This window comes from Mercurialis annua, linkage group LG5 (assembly GCF_937616625.2).
Source record: "Mercurialis annua linkage group LG5, ddMerAnnu1.2, whole genome shotgun sequence".
NCBI lineage: Eukaryota > Viridiplantae > Streptophyta > Magnoliopsida > Malpighiales > Euphorbiaceae > Mercurialis > Mercurialis annua.
Genome location: NC_065574.1, coordinates 43450236 through 43470035, shown reverse-complemented (window position 1 = coordinate 43470035; position 19800 = coordinate 43450236). Strand labels below are relative to the sequence as shown.

The window sequence follows — 19800 nt, the reverse complement described above, 5'->3', positions numbered from 1 at the left end:
TGGAGTGAATGAAAAAGTGGTGATGATGATGGGGGTATATATAGTAGTGGGCAAAGTCCACTTTAACTCAAATACTAAAAACTCTTTTCACCTGATTTATTAAATATCATCCGAACAAATTTAAAACTATTTCGTAAATTTACAAAACTTTGACGATAATTTTTTAAAAATAAATAATGGAATTTGGCATTATTAAAATTATCCCGGGACCTATATATTATTTTATTTAAATTTTTCTTAACTTACTTTAGTCCGTTCACCCTCGCATTAACAGATAAAAATTCCAATTAAATTTATTAAATCACGATAATTAAAATAGAGCCTCCTTAATCTAAATTCTCATTATATTCACTTAATTTATCGTCCTCAACCTAAATTTTTACAATTATGCCACGTGACATTGTATTTAGTATTTTTAAAAGTACGGGGTATTACAAAAAGTATTTCCTAAGTTAGTTAGATGGCGACTCTATTTTTAGCCACTAAAAGTTTTCATAAGTTTGAGCGAATCAGGCCCAAAAACATCCATCGCTCACGGTCATTGCATGTGAATATTTTTTATTCAATTAATAAATTTAGTTATATTGTATTATATTAAAAATTTATAAATTAAGTTTATATTAGTTAATTAAATGATTTAGTTTGATATAAATTATAAAAATTAAGAAATTTTTAAAACCAATCAATAGATTTTATAAATAAGGTTTTAAAAAAATTAAAAAATTCACATAAATCACAATTTATCAAATTAAAAAAATTAATTATAAAATCATTTAATTTCATCCGCACAAAGCATAGAAATCGACCCAGTTTATCTTAAAATCTTAAATCTAACATTGTCTCTGCTGATGAAATTGCTTCAACATAAAACAAGACTGATCTTACTCAAATCTAACAATGTTAATTTCTGCTTCTTTTAGTGTCATGACTGATGAACTAGATCTTGATTCAGTGTTACACGCCACATAGACATACAACAACAAACAACCCCAAGTGATATTACATAGAACAAAAGTAAACTACAAATCTACACAAAACTGCAAATTCAAAGACAATGTCAAAAAATGAAGTCCCCAGCTAGCTGATGCTTGGGAGGATTTGAGAAGTTTTGCTCTTAAGATTGCGAACGCTTGTCGTCTTCGAAACTCTGAGTTGATTCAGCTTTAAGCTGTTTGGCGCATACACGATGGCGTCTTTCTCTCCCGTAAATAACCCAGAAGATAATCGATAGCATAACTGCAGTAGACACCATCACCAGTCCAATGTAGATCAAACTGCTGTGTTGTTGCAGTTTAGGACACTCATTCTTATATATGTCAATGAATGTTTCCCTCACAAATGTGCAATCTTCCAGCTCGACCAAGAAAGGACCGTAAGTTTGCAGCCTCGAACATACATCGACTGAAGCTATCATTTGGTCGTATAAGGTCGGATTCAAACGTCCGGTTGTGATGCATATACCAGTTGGTGAAACCTGACATACAAAGTTCTGCCACACCTGTACAGGTCGAACTAACTTTGATTCCAACTTCTCTATTATAAATTGCAAGTTGCTATACTAATTTTACCAAAAACTTATGAAATGATAAATTGTAAGATAGCTAGAGTAATGACCTGTGTTGCATTGCTCATGTCGACTTCACCGATGCTGCAAGGTCGATCTGTCAAGTCATGGAAGTAAGGGTTGCATAGTATGGGCACTAATGGACCGGATTGATTGAAGTACATTGTAGGAAAGTTGGGGGAGAAGTTAATATTGGAAACGTTGGTGATGACCGAGTTGATCAAATCGACAAATTCAAGAGTGACTTCCTTGCTACGTGATAAGGTATCTTGAGCGGTTGCACTATCCACGCAAGGCAGTACATCGTCTAAAGCGGTATGTGCAGTGGGGTTTTGCACCCAGTGATTCATTGCAACACAAGTGTCTGCAGCCACACTAGCATGTCAAAAGAAAGGAAAATTAGAACTAATCGACTCACATGGGATCATATGCATGGTTGAGGGGTATATGACTTACTTATGGAGGAGAAGGAATGTGCCACATAAAATAAATGTTCCAGCAACAAGTATCCATCCAACTATGACCAGGCTGCAACAATTTCACAAGAAATACTCACAATCAATCAGATGCATAAAAGTTGAGATTACGGAAAGCAAGAATCAAAACAGTCCCAAGCGGATCACACTTACATGTAGACTACTAGTTGGATGCCAAACACCGAAAATACTGAAGAACAAATTAACACCCATATGTTAATATAAGAATGATTTATACAGTTTGTAATTTGAAAAATTTGTTGAGCAAACTTAAAGAAACTTACAGAAACCAAGGAATGTAAGGAGAAGCATGATAGCAGCAATAACAATAAGTGCCAGTCTCCTGCATGGATGAATTCAAATTCATTACATGATCAGAAAACTTTCACAAATCTCATTGTACTACTCTATTTTGAACAGGAAACTTTTTTGATTCCTATGCTTTCTCGCCTATTTGAAGTATTCTTCGTTTCAACGTTTCTATTTCCGTACAACATAAGTACTACTGAAATATACCAACAAAGTCTTAGTCTTAGTCTCCTTACACAGAATCCAAAAGATCTCGTATGTCATTCGAATTCTCTACCGTTCGATCAGCAAGGAGGCTAGCGGAAGAATTTAACTTTATTTCAATCTGATCAATATCAGTTTGGACATTAGAAGGTAGAGTAACATTATCTACTGCACTTAGCTTGGCCGTAGCAAGATAGTTGGACACATCTCTTAATTTCTGAACAGTTATATCTGCCTGATTAACCACATACTCCAGAGTTTCTGTTGTACTTGTATGAAATTTCCCCTGACCCGTGTACAGAACTACGCATCCAATTCTGCAATAGCAAAAAGGAGACATTAGTATGCAACGCATACAATATACAAGCCCTCGACAGAGTGAAAGAGATGGTTACATTGCTCCAATGCTGAAGATAATGAGGAAAATAAGAGAAAGAGTATATGCTGTCGGAGAGTAGCCGTAAGACTTCTTTCCACAGCAGAAATAACAGAAACACACGAGCAGTAAACACAAACCGAAGCCGAAGAACCATGCTGCTGCAATTGCAAACAGGGGAACTGCAGTAAATCCTACAGACTGCAGTCAAACACTAAAGTTTTTAGTTACCACTTACCAATAAATAGAAACATTTACATAAATAAACTAACTAAAGACAACTGCAGATATGAAACAATATCAAATTAAGACCACCCTGTCTATCCCCGTAACAAAAAAAAAGAAAAAAAACCAATGCAGAATTTATTTTTCATGTTTCTATACTAAATCACTATGTAGCACCGAAACATAATTGCTGAAACACCAAAGAATAATTATACAATGCAATGGTCGTGCCACGTTATTCGTGCAACAAACCAATGAGGCGTTTGCCATATTGAAATATTTAATGATAAAAAAAATAAAACAATAACTAAAACTTTCCTACTACAAATGCTTAAAACTGACGTGTCACAACCGTTGCATGAGATAAACATTCAACGCCAAAATGTAAATGAGTTTTTATAATAATGATTGTAAACATAGAGTTGTGGAAATTAAGAGTTCTTACTGCTACACATTTTCACGGAAAATTCAATCAAAATTGACCAAAGTAGGTAGAAATTAATGGGGTGAGTGGAACTTACAGCCCAGTAATGGCGATCACTGATATTCCAACCTCCAGTGTATCTTTTGAAGCCATCTAAAGGATCTTTTCTGTATGTTCTTCTTGGAGCCAACACAAGGGTTGATGTCTCAAAGGGTTCACTAAGTGGTGCCTCCACTACCGACCCCCATGACAGCAGCTCCGCTACATTTTCACTGCCTGTTGCTTCCAACAAAACTGTTTTTACAAAAAAAAAATCAGCAAGAAAATTATTCTTAGATATTTTGAAAGAAAGAATGTGAAAAGTTATGTTAAAGTGGTTTTTAGTATTCCAAGAAATATGACAAGTCACATTAATTAAGGCATGAAACATGGAAACTATGTGTAGAAACCAAGACAAAAGGAAATGAAAAATAAGTAAGTTTGAGTATTCCTTTAGCTGCATTATTTTCCTGGGAACCAAACAAAAGTTAGGCAAAGGGTACCTGAAGGTGGTAGAGCAGGGAAAGAGTTGAAGTGAGAATGAGCAAGTGAAAAGGAAAATAAGAATGTACAAGTAGAAAATAGAAGCAGTGACAATGGGAGTGAGCTACATAACATCATCATTGATACTGATAGAGATAGAGATAGAGATAGATTCACAGCACAGAGTGAAGGAGATGAGTCTGTTAAGTGATTGAGCTTTTGAGTGGAAAAACAGACTTTCTAATATCTATGCATTTTTTCATACTTTTTTTTTAGTAAGAAAACAGACAAAACTTTGTTTTAAAGTCTCTATGAAGAAAACACAAGTTACATAAAGCCTTTTTGGTCCTTTAATAATAGGGGAAAATTATACAACACACCTGTTCATAATAATTGTTTATGCAACAAGCCAATAGTAATGCGTTAGCCATATGAAAAATTGAATAATAAAAAAAAATTAAAAGTTCTTTTATTGCAAATGCTCGTTGTAAAAATGACGTGGCACAACGGTTATATGGATTAATTAAAAGTTTATTTTTATTTAAACGATTCAAATTAATTATAGACTCATTTCAATTTTTTTAAAAATTAATTGATTAAATAAATATTTAAGTTATTTATAATTGACTTAGTTTTAATTAATTGTATAAAAAGTATAGTTATTTTGAAAAATGTTACTCCTTATCTATTTAGTCAAACGTGTTTATCTATAATTAGTTTTCTTTTTAAAATTTTAAGATAAATTTAATAATTATCTTTCAAATTTATTTCCTTTAATTAAATAATTTTATAACTCAATTTATATAACTTCTTCTAACTTATAAAGTTATATTATTATTTATTTTTATAATTTAAAATAAAACCGCACATTTTTAATATGTATAATTTTAATTTTTTTTTGATAATTTAGGGAAGGGGCGCTTGTGGGAGAAATCAAACCCACGGCCTAACAGTTTATTACTTAGCGTTTATACCATTTGAGTTAAAGCTCATTGGTATATAATTTTAACTAAATGAAACAAAAAACAAACAAACAGGAGGACTAAGTTTAAACTAAAAAATGATAAAGACAATGGAGATGGGGTCATTGTCAATATTATCGATATCATCATAGCCAGACTTTGCAGTTTGAAAATTGGGGTCTAAAATCATGGCGGGAAAGTGGAAAACAACTGGCTATATATACAGGAATAGGATCCTATTTTATTTTTAGTGTATATATAGTTTTCGAACAATTTCTGTTGTTGGCAGTTGTAAATAAAGAAATTAAGAGAGAAGAAAGTATATCCACGTCAGATATACAAACGGTATTTTATAAGTCCGTTTGCAATGTTCTGTAACGCAGTCTAAATGAGGTACGCTTTTAACAGGTTTTAGACACATTATGGTTATTTACTAGACTCGCAAATATTTGAGAGCAAAATATCTATCTTTTTTATAAAATAGTGACTATTAATAAATGTCTATTTCATTACTAGGAGGCGAAAGAAGAAATTTTACATAAATGTATCTCTATGCTATTAAATATCTTAATTAGACTCTTTCTTTTAAAGAGGTGGGATAGAACAATTCAGTTGAAAAATAATGATCATATGTGATGAATCACAAAATCCATCCCAGTTTCAGGTACATACACACACCAGTAAACAGAGGTCGGAAGAAACTCCGTTGGGGGTCACCGGAAGTTCGCTCCGACACTCAAATAAGAACTTTTAATAGGGGAAAAAAGAAGAAGAGAAAATAAGAAAAAGTATTGTGAAAAAAAATAATTACCTTAGTGTTTGTACGTAAGGTTGTTTTTATAGTGGAACCCGTGCAAATCTTGTTGTGTTGTCCTCTTCTCCTTCTTATGGTCTCCAATTACGTGGCATGTTCTTCCGCATTTGGCGTGGTTTGTTAAGTGCGCCTAGCGCAAGGAACACTTTTTTGTACTTGTTAGAGGATCTTTTGTGGTCTTCATAATCAGTTATACGCGAGTGTAACTCGAGACGCGTTATGTGCCTTATCTTGTTTACAGATGGTAGGAGGTTCGACCTAGTGGCGTTAGTTTACCAAACTGTGATGTCGACCATCGTAGCTCGGGAAGCTATCACTTAACGATCTACTTATCATATATTTGTCCGAAGTCTGACCTTATTTTCTGTAGCTCGGTGACCCCTCTAGGTACTAGGTCGGTAAATTGTTTGACTTAGCAATACTTGCTTTTGGTGATATTGCTTCGCCCCTTCGAGGTATTATTACTACATTATCACTAGCCCCCCTAGTATATCAGATACTTATGTACGAGTTGGTGGTTTTCCTTTGGATAAAATCTCAGATTATCCCTTATTGTCCTGCCACCTACTCGTTGTCAGGGAGAGTTGGTCAGTTTTCCATGGATTGCGTGTACGACCTTGATGGGGCGTGTCTCCTAGGTTTCTTAGTGATAGTTGTGGGCAAGTTGTCCTGCTTGTAGTTCTTTTTGACGGTTTTTCTCATTATTACTCCCGCCACATGTTGGTTTGTACCTATCTTCTCTATGACCGAGGCGACGTTTTTGGTAATCGAGATAAAATAACTTAAAGTTTGTCTTTTCATTTTCCCTCCAATTTCCGTTATCATTTCTAATTTTAGAAACAAAATATCAACTATTGGCTTTTCATTTTTCGAACTTCTCAAACTCCCTGAAATTTCTCTAGTTTTATTATTCTCTCAGTCTTTCGCAAGAACGTTTTTTGATTCAACATTTTCATTTCAGATCATCTTCAGTTTCAATTACAAGTAAGTAAATCTGTTTGTTTACTTCTTTGAATTTTATTAATCTTCGTGTGTTTATGCTCTTGTTTACTGTTTGTGATTGTTGTTTCTAGAATTTGTATATTCTATGCATTTTGTTTATGATTTATGCTTGTTTGTGGATTCTTCATGTTATGATGTTTGAACCAGTGTTTTTAACTTGGTTTGTGAGTTTTAGTCAATTTGAGTTTGAATTGTGTTTTTCGCTAAGGGATAGATTTCCAGAAAACTGGAAATTTATCCTTCTGGTTCTTCGTGTTCACCCATTAGGTTTCCCCTATTTTTTTTGCTTAGATTTTAGTTTCATTTTTCCCGTGTTTTTTCTTATTTTTCTGGACACTCGCCTTACTCGGGCTTACTTTATAACTCCCTTAGGTATGTCGGGTAAACATTCTGAACACGAGGAAGGTCAGGGTTATGACGATGGGGTAGAGAAGGATAACACCTCTGTTGAAATGGAGATAGTTCGTCAAGGACGAGCTGCTCATTTGGATGCTGACTTCGAGGGCCTCAACAGGAAGTGTATACAAAGGTTAGAACCTGTCGGCCTCATGCATCTCGTAATGGAAAATAGAAGGTTGTTGAGGAGCTCGAAGAGCGTGATCTTATTGCATCCCGATGCACCCAGGGATTTCTGGATGCGATAAAGAGCACTTTTAGCATCCCTGATGATTATGAGCTTTCCCTAGTCTCGTAGGGTAAAAGGTTAAAAGACTTGCCTCCGGCCAACAATGTTATGCTAACCTTGGAGCATTTGCAGTCTGGAATTAAATTTCCAATAGCGGAGGAATACAAAGAGCTTAGTTTGTATTTTAAAGTGCATTAGGTAAGATTCTTCCTAACGGTATTCGACATTACTCATGCTTTTTGAAGCTCTGCAAGCTGGATGATGTTGAGCCAACAATGAGGCTCTTTTGCTGTGTATACCTCATGACTTTGAAGGACATAAATCATTTTGCTTATCTTTAATTTTGTAGCGAGAGGAAGAAAATTATAGCCGGGCTAGTTGAAGGACTCAAGGAAGACTACTTTCAAATCACCCATGCTACCGGAATCGGTGGTTTGATTACTTCCTACGTTTATGTCACGACCCAAATTATTGAGCCGAGACTGGCGCTAGGGAATGGGAGTGGTAGCTCCGAAACCCGTAGAAAGCCTAAAACCACTAATAATTTTTCGCATTTAAAAGTATAATATTATATATAAAACATTTTCGGAAAACTAAATAATATACTTATAGATATTGAAATATTATATTAGAGTTACAATATAAAATACTGCTTGAAGTCAAATGTCTATATAATACTGACACCTACTGACTACTGCAGCTTTAGAAACTTATACTTGTGCAAGTCCAGTGACTTCTGGCACAATGGAGATGGTTTGTCTGATCCGACTCCGTCTACCTGCAAACATCAGAGTGAGGGGGTCAGTATTTGGGAAAATAATGAGTGAGTTTGCAAGTTACTTATAGTATTATCAAAATATAGCGTCACATAATTAATACGTATATAAATTTATGATACAAGCAAACATTATTAATTTCAAAAGTGTGAGTCCCACTCACTAGATACGGGGACTCCAGGATACACCGTAGCCGAGTGCCCACTCGTATCGAAATTATAGTGTGAGTCCAACTCACTGGTGGGTCCAACCCACTAGATACGGGGACTCCAGGCTACACCGTAGCTGAGTGCTCACTCGTATCAAATTCATACCATATCATGCATAAATATATATTAAATTCTAATCACAAAGTCAGGTACTCTAGACTGACTCACTAATGATCATGCAGCCTATTGACACCCAATAGGTAGTTGGTCTCTTCGGACCGCACATTAGACATTCATCGTCAAAACAACGAATAGGACAACATCCATATAATCAACTTACTAAAATAACATCTTACATAAGCACATTATTTCCATGCGATATATTGACAATAATATTCATAATATATGAAAATAACTTTAATAATAATAATACGCGAAAGTAAATTGCCACTCACAGTGACCGCTTTCCGAATAATAATAATATTATTGTCCCGCAAGCGTAAGCTCCATGCGTCGTTCTATTCCTTAGCTATTCCGGCTCGTCAATCTGGTATTTCATCGATACGACAGTTACTTATTCGAGTTACCTGTACGTTTAATCCATAAACGTAGGCTTAATATCAAAATCCTAATTATAAACTTAGGTTAATATAATCGTATTTCAAATACGATTCTTAACTTTAATCGTACTCTAGTAAATCAAGATATTCGATATATCTTTTATTCATCGATTTATAAACTTAGGTTTCTTATATTTAGAAACCCTAATTGAACACGTTATGTTCGATATCCAAATTTCTCGTTTTCGGGGTCCGTATTTCACTTTTAATATCCGACATACTTGAATTCGGAAATCTAGGTCTAAACGGGTCAAAACATTCAAACGGGTGCGGTAGCTGGTTGTGCGAGCGCACAAATGGGTTCTGTGCGTTCGCACGATCTGGTGTGCGTCCGCACAAACAGTGTGCGTCCGCACAAACAGTGTGCGTCCACACACACAGGTGCGGTGTGCGTTCGCACACCCGCGACAGTCCCAGGAAATTCCATTTTCCGGGCGCTTCGCTGCTCGCCGGCATTCCCGACATGCTTCCAAATTCTTATAACATATAATCCAATGTAAATCTCACCAAAAAACGATTATAAAAATGCTATTACGATTCGTTTAATTCGTTAAAACAAAATAACCCTAATCCAATCATTTCAATACCAAAAACCATCAAATTACCTCGATTTGATGCTCGTGGTAGATAGAGAATTCTAAACAAATCGATATAAAGAACGCTCGATTTGGACGGGAAACGGCGAAACGGCGACGGATCGTAATCGTAATCGTTCGTCAAATCTTTCTTTTCTCCTTCTGGAGACTTCATGCGCCTCTGATCCTTTCCTCTTTCATTTCTTATGTTATCATATATATCTTGGTTAAAAGGTCACTTTGGTTCTTCATTTCTTTAACTTAAACCATTTTTCTTTTAAACTTTCTAATTTAATCAAACGGTTAATTATCCGTTTTACATGTATTATTTATGTCCAAATAAATAATACTAACTCAAAATTATTATTTTCCGTCAATAATCTTTTAATTACTACCCTCGATATTTAATTGGCTAATTTTCACTTTGGTCCTTAAACTTTTTAAAAGTTGCAATTTAGCCCAAAACGCATCCGCGTCCAAATTTTAAAAGGTCTCCGATTGACCCGAAACTTTTACCACTATTACTATAAAACATTTCGCGGATCTTGGCGAAATAATTTCCCTTCGGAATTTATATGGCTAAATTACCATTTTAGTCCCTGTACTTTATTTTGCGACTTTCTTAACGTTTTTCTTTTTCTAATTCCAATTCCCACTTTAGAACTGAAATAAAATGTTAAAGTTCTCACAATAATCCTCTCGAACCCGTCCTGCTAAAATTTAATATTTATTTTAATTTCTCGGAAATCTTTCCGATATCGCCATTCTGGCGACTTAACATTGGACACGTGGTCCAATTAAATACTTAACTATTTTTGGGTATTACAGTTTATGAGGCTGCCGAATCCGAGAAGTGGTTTCACACTCCAGCTCATTTTGAGTTAGCCGACATAAAGAAGTTCAAATAGGCAGCCAGCTTAACCAGGACTCCCAACGCTAATGATTTCTGTTTGAAAGTTTCATTTAATTACTGAAAATACATCTCGACACCATCGAATTTGGTTGTGTTGTTTGTTGTTGTTGTTGTTTTTTTTACCTTGTGTTTATGTTGACTTGGTTTTCTATGCTTCTTTTTAGTGAATAGTATCAATCTGAATAAGCTAGCCGGAGGAAAACGTAAGAAGCCCACAAGTTGAGTTCCTACTCCTTTCACCATCTCGGTGAAAGAAGTCAGAGGTTCCAGGGCTTCTGAAACTGGTCGGGATGCAACTATTGTTATCCTGGCGGTCGAGAGTACCGCCGATAACACGCCTCAAGAGGGCCTTGTTGCTATTCCACTTAGGGTGCAGCTTCCCGCTGGGGATTCGATTCCGGGGAGAGCAACATCCCGGACTTCACAGGTCCTCTTGGACCGGCCGGTGAAGATCCGATCATTGTCCTGGATTCCTCCAACACAGTGGAAAGTCCAGGCCGGCAGGCAGCAGGGACTTCTTCCAAGAGAGCCCAGCTCAATCTTGTCGGTGACATACTGTCTTTAGGGTCAATAATTACCTCGGGGCCGCTGATGATCACCCCAGCGGGATTTTCTGAATGGGTGGTTTTATACAACCCCAATGCCTGAGTTACTCTTGGCGAAATGGACATAGCTGGGGATATCGTCCGAGTTACCACCTTGCCTGACTTGGCCCATTACCTGACTCACAAGCCCGAGAAATTTTAGGTTATTATTGTTTCCTTATCACTCCAGGTATTTTTCTGTTCTAGTTTTGTTTTTATTCTATTTGTTTAATTTGGAACTTACTTTGTTTGCTTGCTTTTCAGGCTACTCAGATGACGTATATGGCTTATTTGCTCAGCCGCGACATAAAGACTCATGTGAAGTTGTTTGCTAAACGACTTAAGATTGAGAAGGCTCGGGAAGCCATCGCTTAACGATCTATTTATCAGATATTTGTCCGAAGTCTGACCTCATTTTCTGTAGCTGGTGACCCCTCTATGTACTAGGTCGGTAAATTGCTTATCTTATAAATACTTACTTTTGGTGAGGTTGCTTCGCCCCTTCGAGGTATTATTACTACGTTATGAATATGTATGTAATATATTGTACGCGCCATAGTGGATCCCATTCTTCTACCCTTTCCCAAAATCCGATAACTATTCATAGCTATTGCCATGACCCTAAAGAAGAGTTCGACCTAATACTTTATTTTTTTCCTAGTTGATCCTAATTCGAGACCGAAGAGATCCTAGTGAATGAAAAAAAAATGATAAATTTCATTTCACTTTAATGAGACATGCTATAAAAAGAGAATAAAACTTTTTATCTGGATGGGAATCGAGAAATTTGAAGTTGGAAATATTACTAGAAGAAAAATCTTTTCGGGTTTGATGTGGTAGTTATATTAAGATCATTATAGACACCTTTTTCTAACAAGTTTAAAATCGCGGGTGAGAAATTCATGATCTGCTTAACTGAATTTAAAGGACTAGATCGACGTGAGGCAACAAACTTGAAGGACTGAATCACATTTGTCGCAAATAATCCTTAAGAAATCAAAGGGGTTGCAGATAAAAGTTTAAAAGATTAGACTAATTCCAATGTTTTTGTAATACCCCATGTTTTCTGACTTGTTTTTGGTGGTTTGATTATCTGTTAAAAGTTTGGTTTGTGTTTTCGCTTCGGCATATTCGTGTGTTTTGGTGTTGGTTTGGTTCACAACTTGTGTGTTCTTTGGCGAATCATATTGAGGCTTTCAGGACGTGTTCAGATGCGTTTCGAGTTGATTTTTAGGCCTTGACCGGACCTAGGACCAGACCTACTGAGTAGAACCAGTTTGAAGGTCTGATTTGCTTTATTTTGCCGGCAGTGAGCAAACCGGTTCTCCAACTGGTTCTGCCCAGTAGAACCGGCCAGAGGGCTTGTTCACTTCTGTCCTAACCGGTTCTGCACAGCAAAACCGGCGATAGAACTAGTTTGCTTTGATTTTGTCTATAGAAAGTCTGTTACTCGACCAAATCACTCCCCACTCGAATCCCTAAACCCTAAACTCATTTATAACTCAATTCATGCCGTTCCCATCTCATTTATTGGTGCATTGGACTTGATAAGTGTTTTAATTCTTTTAATTCAACCTTAATCGATGGTTTTTCATTCGAAACGATTTATGGCTCATCCCTTCGTTCAATCTCATTCTTGTAGCGTTGGAATCATCTAATTTCTGAGATTTCTAATTCATTGAATTGCTACGGTAATTCTATCCATTCCTTATTATTTGATTCGATTCGTTGATTGTGTTGTGGTTATTTTTTTTGTTCAAATCGATTATTGGTTGTTGTGTGGCTTTGCTCAATTATTGGTGATTTGCAAGCTGTGAGTTTATATTATCGTTTACCGCTTTAGTAAGTAAAGTATTTATATTTTTCTATCTATATACTGTGTATGCAGCTTCAAAATGGTTTTGAATTCATTATGGATCTGAATTGGAACGAGCTGCTCGATGGGCATCATCGAGACTGGTGTGCACCGATTATATTTATTATCGGCAGATTATTATCTGGCCTACTTTGAATTTGGTAGATAATTATCTGGCCTACTTTGGATTCCTTAAAAATGCATCTCGCCTACTTTGGGATTGATTCAATACTTATTTCATAATGATTATATATATTATAGTATAAAAGAATTGTTATGTTCTAAAGTTTTTTCACTTAACAAATATAAATGGTAGTATGAACTCATCTCAGTATATCCGATCCCGTTGTTTTTCCATTTTTCAGGTTTATGATTTTGAACATGTCTGTTGACTCTCCAGATTTTATTATTTCATTGGAGGTCTAATTTTTGTTTTAAATAAAGATAGTTGTTCTTATTTTAATACTCTTAGACCGAAGTAGTAGTACTATTGTCTTTATTAAATTTATAGTTATGTTGGTTTGTCGGATTGGTCCGAATGTTACTTATTCTGTTGGCATGCTTTATTGTATACTTTGGTTTATGAATATTTATTATAATTGCCATTTTGTTGGGAGTCTCAAAGTTGAACCGAGCATTTATTTCTATATTGTTGATATAACTGTTAGACTTAGGTTCGAGTCTCGGTTACCCCCGAGCGTTGGTTTTATACAGGTGTTTGTGTGTATCCGCAAATCTAGCTACGGGTTTCGGAGATAGAACTCATATACCCTAGCGCCGGTCACGATCTATTAAATTATGATTGTTGATGGGGGTTCTCAAATGCGGTTCTAGATTGTGTGTTCCAGATTCAGATGGTTTGAGAGATCGGTTTCTAGAGGAAGCGCAAAAGTAAGCTTACAGTGTTCATCCAGCTTCGACTAATATGTATCATGATCTCATTGGTACGTATTGGTGGAACAAAATGAAAAAGGATATTGCTGAGTTTGTGTCTAAGTGTTAGACTTTTCAGCAGGTGAAGTTAGAACATTAAAGGCCGTTTGGCTATTTGCAACTACTACCTATAGCAGAGTGGTAGTGGGAGCAGATTGTAATGGATTTTGTGGTTGGTTTACTACGTACCCGCTAGGAGTATGACTCGATTTGGGTGATAGTTGACCGTATGACCAAATCGGCTAACTTTCTACGAATCAAGATTACTATTCAGCTTCGAGGTTGGCATAGTTATACATTGATAGGATTGTCAGCCTTCACGGTGTATTAGTGTCAATTGTTTTGAATAGAGGTTCGGTTTTTACCTCTAGATTCTGGAAGTCGTTACAAGAATCTTTGGATTCGAGGCTAGATTATAGTGCCGCTTTTCATCCTCAGACTAACAGTCAGTTTGAGATGACAATTCATAGTTTGGAGGATATGCTCAGGATGTGTGTGCTTGAATTTGCAGGGTAGCTGAGATACTCATTTGTCGTTGATTAAATTTTCGTATAACAATAGTTACCATGCTAGTATTGAGATGGCACCTTACGAGACTTTGTATGGGCGTAGGTGTCAATCTCTCATTTGTTAGGAAGAGGTCAGCAAGCATAAGCTCTTGGTAGTGGAGATTATTCAGATTACCTTAGAAAAGGTATCGTTGATTAAGCGAAGACTGACTGCTTTTAGTCAGCATATAACTACGTGTTTCTTCGAGTTTTGTCAATGAAGGGTGTTATCCTTTTTGGTGTTAAAGGAAAGCTAGCACCGAGATACGTTGGGTCGTATGAGATTGTTTAGTGTGTTGGAGCGGTGGCGTATCGTTTGGCCTTACCACCAGATATGTCGTTGGTTCAGGCCGTGTTTCATATTTCTATGTTGCAGAAGTGCGTTTCCGATCCTTCTCACGTGATTGTACCGTAGAGCGTTGAGATTGACCAAGAGTTATCATATGAGGAGTAGCCTGTTGAGGTTGTTTATACGCAAGTGCGTAAGTTACAGAATAAGAAGATTCTGATGGTCAAAGTTTTTTGGCGTAATCATTTAGTTGAGGAGTGCACTTGGGAGACAGAGTCCAATATGAAGAAACGTTATCATTTCCTCTTTCCTTGAGGTGTGTTGGGCTTATTTTTTTTATGTGATTAAGTTTGGTTTTGTATGTGCATCATGTTTGTTATTTTGCTCGTTTTTGTGGTTTAAATTCGAGGGTGAATTTTATTAAAGTAGGGAGAATATAATACCCCGTGTTTTCCCGTCTTGTTTTGGTGGTTTGATTATCCGTTTAAAGTTTGATTTGTGTTGGACTTTAGTTTCGACATGTTCATGTGTTTTGGTGTTGGTTTGGTTCACAACTTTTGTGTTCTTTGGCGGATTGTATCGTGGCTTTCGCGATGTGTTTGGATGCGTTGCGAGTTGGTTTTTAGGACTTGACCGGACCTAGGACCGGACCTAGTGAGTAGAACCGGTTCGGAGGTCTGGTTTGCTTTATCTTGCTGGGCAGTAAGCGAACCGGTTCTCCAACCGGTTTCGTCCAGAAGAACCAGCCAGAGGGCCGGTTCACTTTTGTTCTGATAGATCCTGCGACTGGTTCTGCACAGTAGAACCGGCCATAGAACCAGTTCGCTTTGATTTTATCTATAAAAAGTACGTTAGTAAACCAAATCAGCCCCCACTCGAATCCCTAATCCCTAAACTCATTTCTAATTCAATTCCACCCGTTCCCATTCCATTTTTTGGTGCCTTAGACTATTGGTAAGTGTTTTAATTCTTTTTATTCAACTTTAATCATGGTTTTTCATTCAAATTGATTTGTGGCTCATTTCTTCGTTCAATCTTATTCTTGTAGCGTTGGAATCATCTCATTTATGAGATTATCTTATTCATTGAATTGGTAAGGTAAATCAATCCATTCCTTGTCATTTTATTTGGATACTTGATAGGAGTGACACGTCAGGAAACGCCACTAAAAATTGCCGATGTTGTTTTTGAAAAGAAACGAAAGATGGTGTCCTAAATTGACATGTTTTAAAGGTCGTGTTATTTTTTAGCTTTCTTGTAAAGGTGATGATTTTATCTGTAATTAACCCTTATATATATTATAGTATTAAAGAATCTTATTTCAAAGGTTTTTCACTAAGTAAATGTAAATGGTATTATGAACCCATCTCAGTATATTTGACCCCGTTGTTTCCCAATTTTTCAGGTTTATGATTTTGAGCTTGTCTGTTGATCTCCAGATTTTATTATTTCCGTGGAGGTCTAATTTTTGTTTTAAATAAAGATAGTCTTTCTTATTTTAATACTCTTAGACCGCAGTAGTATTAGTATTGTCTTTATTACTTTTATAGTTATGTTGGTTTGTTGGATTGGTCCGACTATTACCTATTTTGTTGGCATTCTTTATTGTATATTTTGGTTTATGAATATTTATTATAACTGCCAATTTTTTGGAGTCTCGGAGTTGAACCCAACATTTATTTCTATATTGTTGATATAATATCTAGACTTATGTTTGAGTCTCGGTTTCCCCTGATCATTGGTTTTATGCAGGTTGATTGTTATTATATGTTTGTGTGTTATTTGCAAAGCTAGCTACGGGTTTCAGAGCTACCGCTCCCATACCCTAGCGCCGGTCACGATCTATGAAATTGGGTCGTGACGGTTTTATAAGTGTATGGTTAAATTTATAGATTCAATGACTCATGTACAAAAATCATAACCTAAGGGATCCTGAAAGTCATTTTTGACAATTTGAGAAATCAATTGGATCGCCAGAAATAGACATGTTCATGGGCTTGGTACCCGCCCAGACCTGCCCAAGACCACATCCAAGGGCTGGGTGATCGCTTAATTCTACAAGTGTACATAATCAATTGTAGCAAGCAATACTCGAAGTATTCGAGGTCGAATCCACAAAGGACGAACTCTTTAAAATGTTATTTAATTTAACTTTTGTAATGTAACTGTTCTGTTAATTTGATTTGATGTTGAAAACAATTAATTAAGTAATATAAAATGAAAGAATATTTTGGATAAAATATCAAAATTTAAAACAACTAGGATTTCGGGTTTCACCTTAGTCGAGGGGAAGTTCTATCATATGCAATAATACATCTCAAAAGCTTTTCCATGACAATTGTTTCTAAGATATGTTTATTCTCTCTCGAGACATAAACTTGTGTTTAATTAATTCTGGATATTTCTCAATTACCATATTAATTAATTAAACCCATTAAGCAAAACAATTAGCGCCATCACAATTTCTTAGACATATCTCTATTCTTAAGTAAATTGTGTTTAAATCTCTAGGTCCAAATTCATGCTTCACCGATAGGTCCTTCACATGCATTCTAGGATAAAAACATTAAGGTAGCTAATCTTAATATTCATGATCATTCTAACAGATTTAAAAAAACTCTTGTTTAACAACATTAATGAGATGCACTAATACATAATTAAGACTTTCCTTTCAACTAGGCTACATCCCTAATCCTAGTTTAAAGGTTTAGCAATCCATTGTCATATTGAAAATAACAATGTAATTGTTGTACCTTGAGAACATATGAGAGGAGAAATGAAAAGAGAAATAATGATTGATAAGAACTATCTTAGAGTAAATGTTTATACAATTGCAAGTGTAAGTGAATGGTTTTTCTCTACACAAATGTGTCCTATTTATAGGCATAAAAGGAGTGGTAGCCAAGTCTTGCAAGATCTTCTTTCCTTTGCTCATCTTGAGTAGGATCCAAACTTGATCTTTTTCTTGCCTTGTATGGTTTGATTGGAGTCAAGCTTGCAAGTTTCATTTCCATAATGAGATGGAGCAATTGACAAAGGTCATTTCTTTATGTGCAAGCCAAGAAAAAATCCCATCTTGAGTGTGAACACATGATATGTTCATATGAGTGTCAATATGCACCTAACAAGGCTTCTGGAAGTGCCCAAAACAGATGATCTGGCCATATTTAGAGTGTCAACCGGCCTTGAACCGGTTTGGTGTCGAGCACCGATTAAGGGCCGGTTGACTTACTTTTTTGTAGGCGGAAGCTTGACCGGCCCTGAACCGGTTTAATATTGGGGGCCGGTCAAGCACCGGTTGAGCCTCTGGTTCGATTTCCTTGCTTCGGTTTAACTGTTTTTTGACTGGTCTGAGTCGGGCTTTGGTTGACTGTCCTGTTTTTGACCCAAATCAGTCTGACTTGATTATTTCTCCAACTAAGCTATGTTTTATTCAAAAATACTCTATGAATGTTAATTATTTACATTTTATATTAAAAACTATAAAAGGAGTACAAGTAACTAAAAACACCTCTTATTTCCGTAAAAAGGATTAAAATACGAATTAAAAGTAGTATAAAAATTACGTAAAATGGAGTCTTATCAAACTATCCCACATTAGGACAATTGTTTGTCCTTAAGTAAAATCAATGTACAAGTAAATTGTTATAACTGCATTATGATCCTCTATTTGCAATTTATCCCTTTAAATTAATTAATTGACTTGCGAAAATTTTCAAGGAAAACTTTTGAATTCTCACTTTTTAACATAAGTCAAAACTAATTATCACAAATGTACAAAAATTTGGTTTAACTACATACAACAAATTGAATCATTACCATCGCAAGATGTCTCTCTTTAACACACAAGTGTTTAGGGAATGAATTTCACTCAACTGATTTGCAAATGTGTTTTACCATAGGCTTGCAAAATCATCAAAAATCCACTATTTAGAAAAATTATAGCAAAAATCAATGGGACTTTTATTCAAGGTTGTAATGGGGTTAAGGTAAGGGTAAGGTTAAACAATTAAAGAAAATGAGTGCTCTCTCTCAACAAGAAGAAAATACAGAGCCAACGGCGGAAGACAGATCCACCAAAAAAGCAAAATTTCGGAATGAAGTGTTACACGAATCACAAGTGGAAGGCTTGTCATTTAGGGATACAAATTTTACAGTCAAATAATGAAAGGTAGGAGATTTTGGCCGGTAGCTATGATATTTTTTTTATTTCAGATGAGGATGTAAGGGTGTCTACGCTTGGAAGTATGCCGTCCATTTCTTTTTCTGATCGAATTCAAAGAACACTTTATAAGCCATGACATACAACGATGGTGGTTAAATTGCTTGGTAGACCTATTGGATATAAAACTCTCTGTAATAGATTGGATTCTATGTGGAGTTTCACCCAAGGTTTTGATATTATTAATTTGGAAAATGAATTCTTCTTGGATAAGTTCAATAGTGGTTCAGATGTTGAAACAGTAATCACAGGAGGTCCTTGGGTTGTTCTTGGTCACTATCTGTCGGTGCAAGCTTGGAATCCAGATTTTGATTGTATTAATGGAAAGATTCACTCTATTCATGCTTGGATTCGTCTTCCTGGTATGCCAATCCATTATTATAATAAAAAAGTTCTGAGATATATCGGTGATGTGGTGGGCAAAGTTGTGAAGATTGATTATTGTACGGAAGTGGTTGAACGCGGAAAATTTTCTAGAATAGCAGTAGAACTGGATTTAAGCAAATCTTTAGTGTCTCAATTCAATCTCGACGGGAAAGTTCAGTTTGTGGAGTATGAATGCCTCCCACGTATTTATTTTGAATGCGGAAAATTTGGACATGTCAAAGTTCGCTGTCCGTAGGTTGTTCATGTTGAAAAAGAAACTTCGAGTACCGAGGAGTCTCCGGCAAGTTCATAGACGATTTTTTTGAATAAAAAAGAATGCCCTAATTTCGGTCCATGGATGATGGTTAGTAAAAAGGGAAAGTCAAAAGCTGTAAATGGTAAATCTATAGGGATTAAATCTGTTAAGGTAGTTAACAAGGAAAATCAACAAGGATCTATATTTCAAA

The 19800-nt window shown here is 35.8% G+C and overlaps 2 protein-coding genes across 4 annotated transcripts; one reads left to right on the top strand and one right to left on the bottom strand.

The window, feature by feature from the left end:
• Positions 1-881: 881 nt before the first annotated feature.
• Positions 882-4429, bottom strand: LOC126683478 (uncharacterized). 3 transcript variants are annotated; one of them, XM_050379387.1, is made up of 9 exons: positions 4121-4429; positions 3676-3860; positions 2949-3130; positions 2586-2870; positions 2325-2383; positions 2194-2230; positions 2021-2092; positions 1615-1939; positions 882-1498 (listed from the first exon to the last, which is right to left on the bottom strand). In XM_050379387.1, the coding sequence occupies exons 1-9, from the start codon at positions 4239-4241 to the stop codon at positions 1115-1117; spliced, it is 1650 nt and encodes a 549-aa protein (XP_050235344.1). In that variant the 5' UTR covers positions 4242-4429; the 3' UTR covers positions 882-1114. The 3 variants fall into 3 exon arrangements, with proteins under 3 accessions (XP_050235344.1, XP_050235345.1, XP_050235343.1); XM_050379388.1 differs by having other exon boundaries at positions 3676-3854; XM_050379386.2 differs by having other exon boundaries at positions 3676-3872; positions 4121-4428.
• Positions 4430-19055: 14626 nt separating this feature from the next.
• Positions 19056-19589, top strand: LOC126681903 (uncharacterized). Its single transcript, XM_050377458.1, has one exon. The coding sequence runs from the start codon at positions 19056-19058 to the stop codon at positions 19587-19589; it is 534 nt and encodes a 177-aa protein (XP_050233415.1).
• Positions 19590-19800: the final 211 nt, after the last annotated feature.

Coding starts and splice junctions, on each gene's coding strand:
- LOC126683478 (XM_050379386.2), bottom strand. CDS start 4,241: ATGATGATGTTATGTAGCTCACTCCCATTGTCACTGCTTCTATTTTCT. Junction 3,131..3,675: donor GTGATCGCCATTACTGGGCT/GTAAGTTCCACT, acceptor GTTTGACTGCAG/TCTGTAGGATTTACTGCAGT. Junction 2,231..2,324: donor CCTTACATTCCTTGGTTTCT/GTAAGTTTCTTT, acceptor TTTGTTCTTCAG/TATTTTCGGTGTTTGGCATC.
- LOC126681903 (XM_050377458.1), top strand. CDS start 19,056: ATGGTGGTTAAATTGCTTGGTAGACCTATTGGATATAAAACTCTCTGT.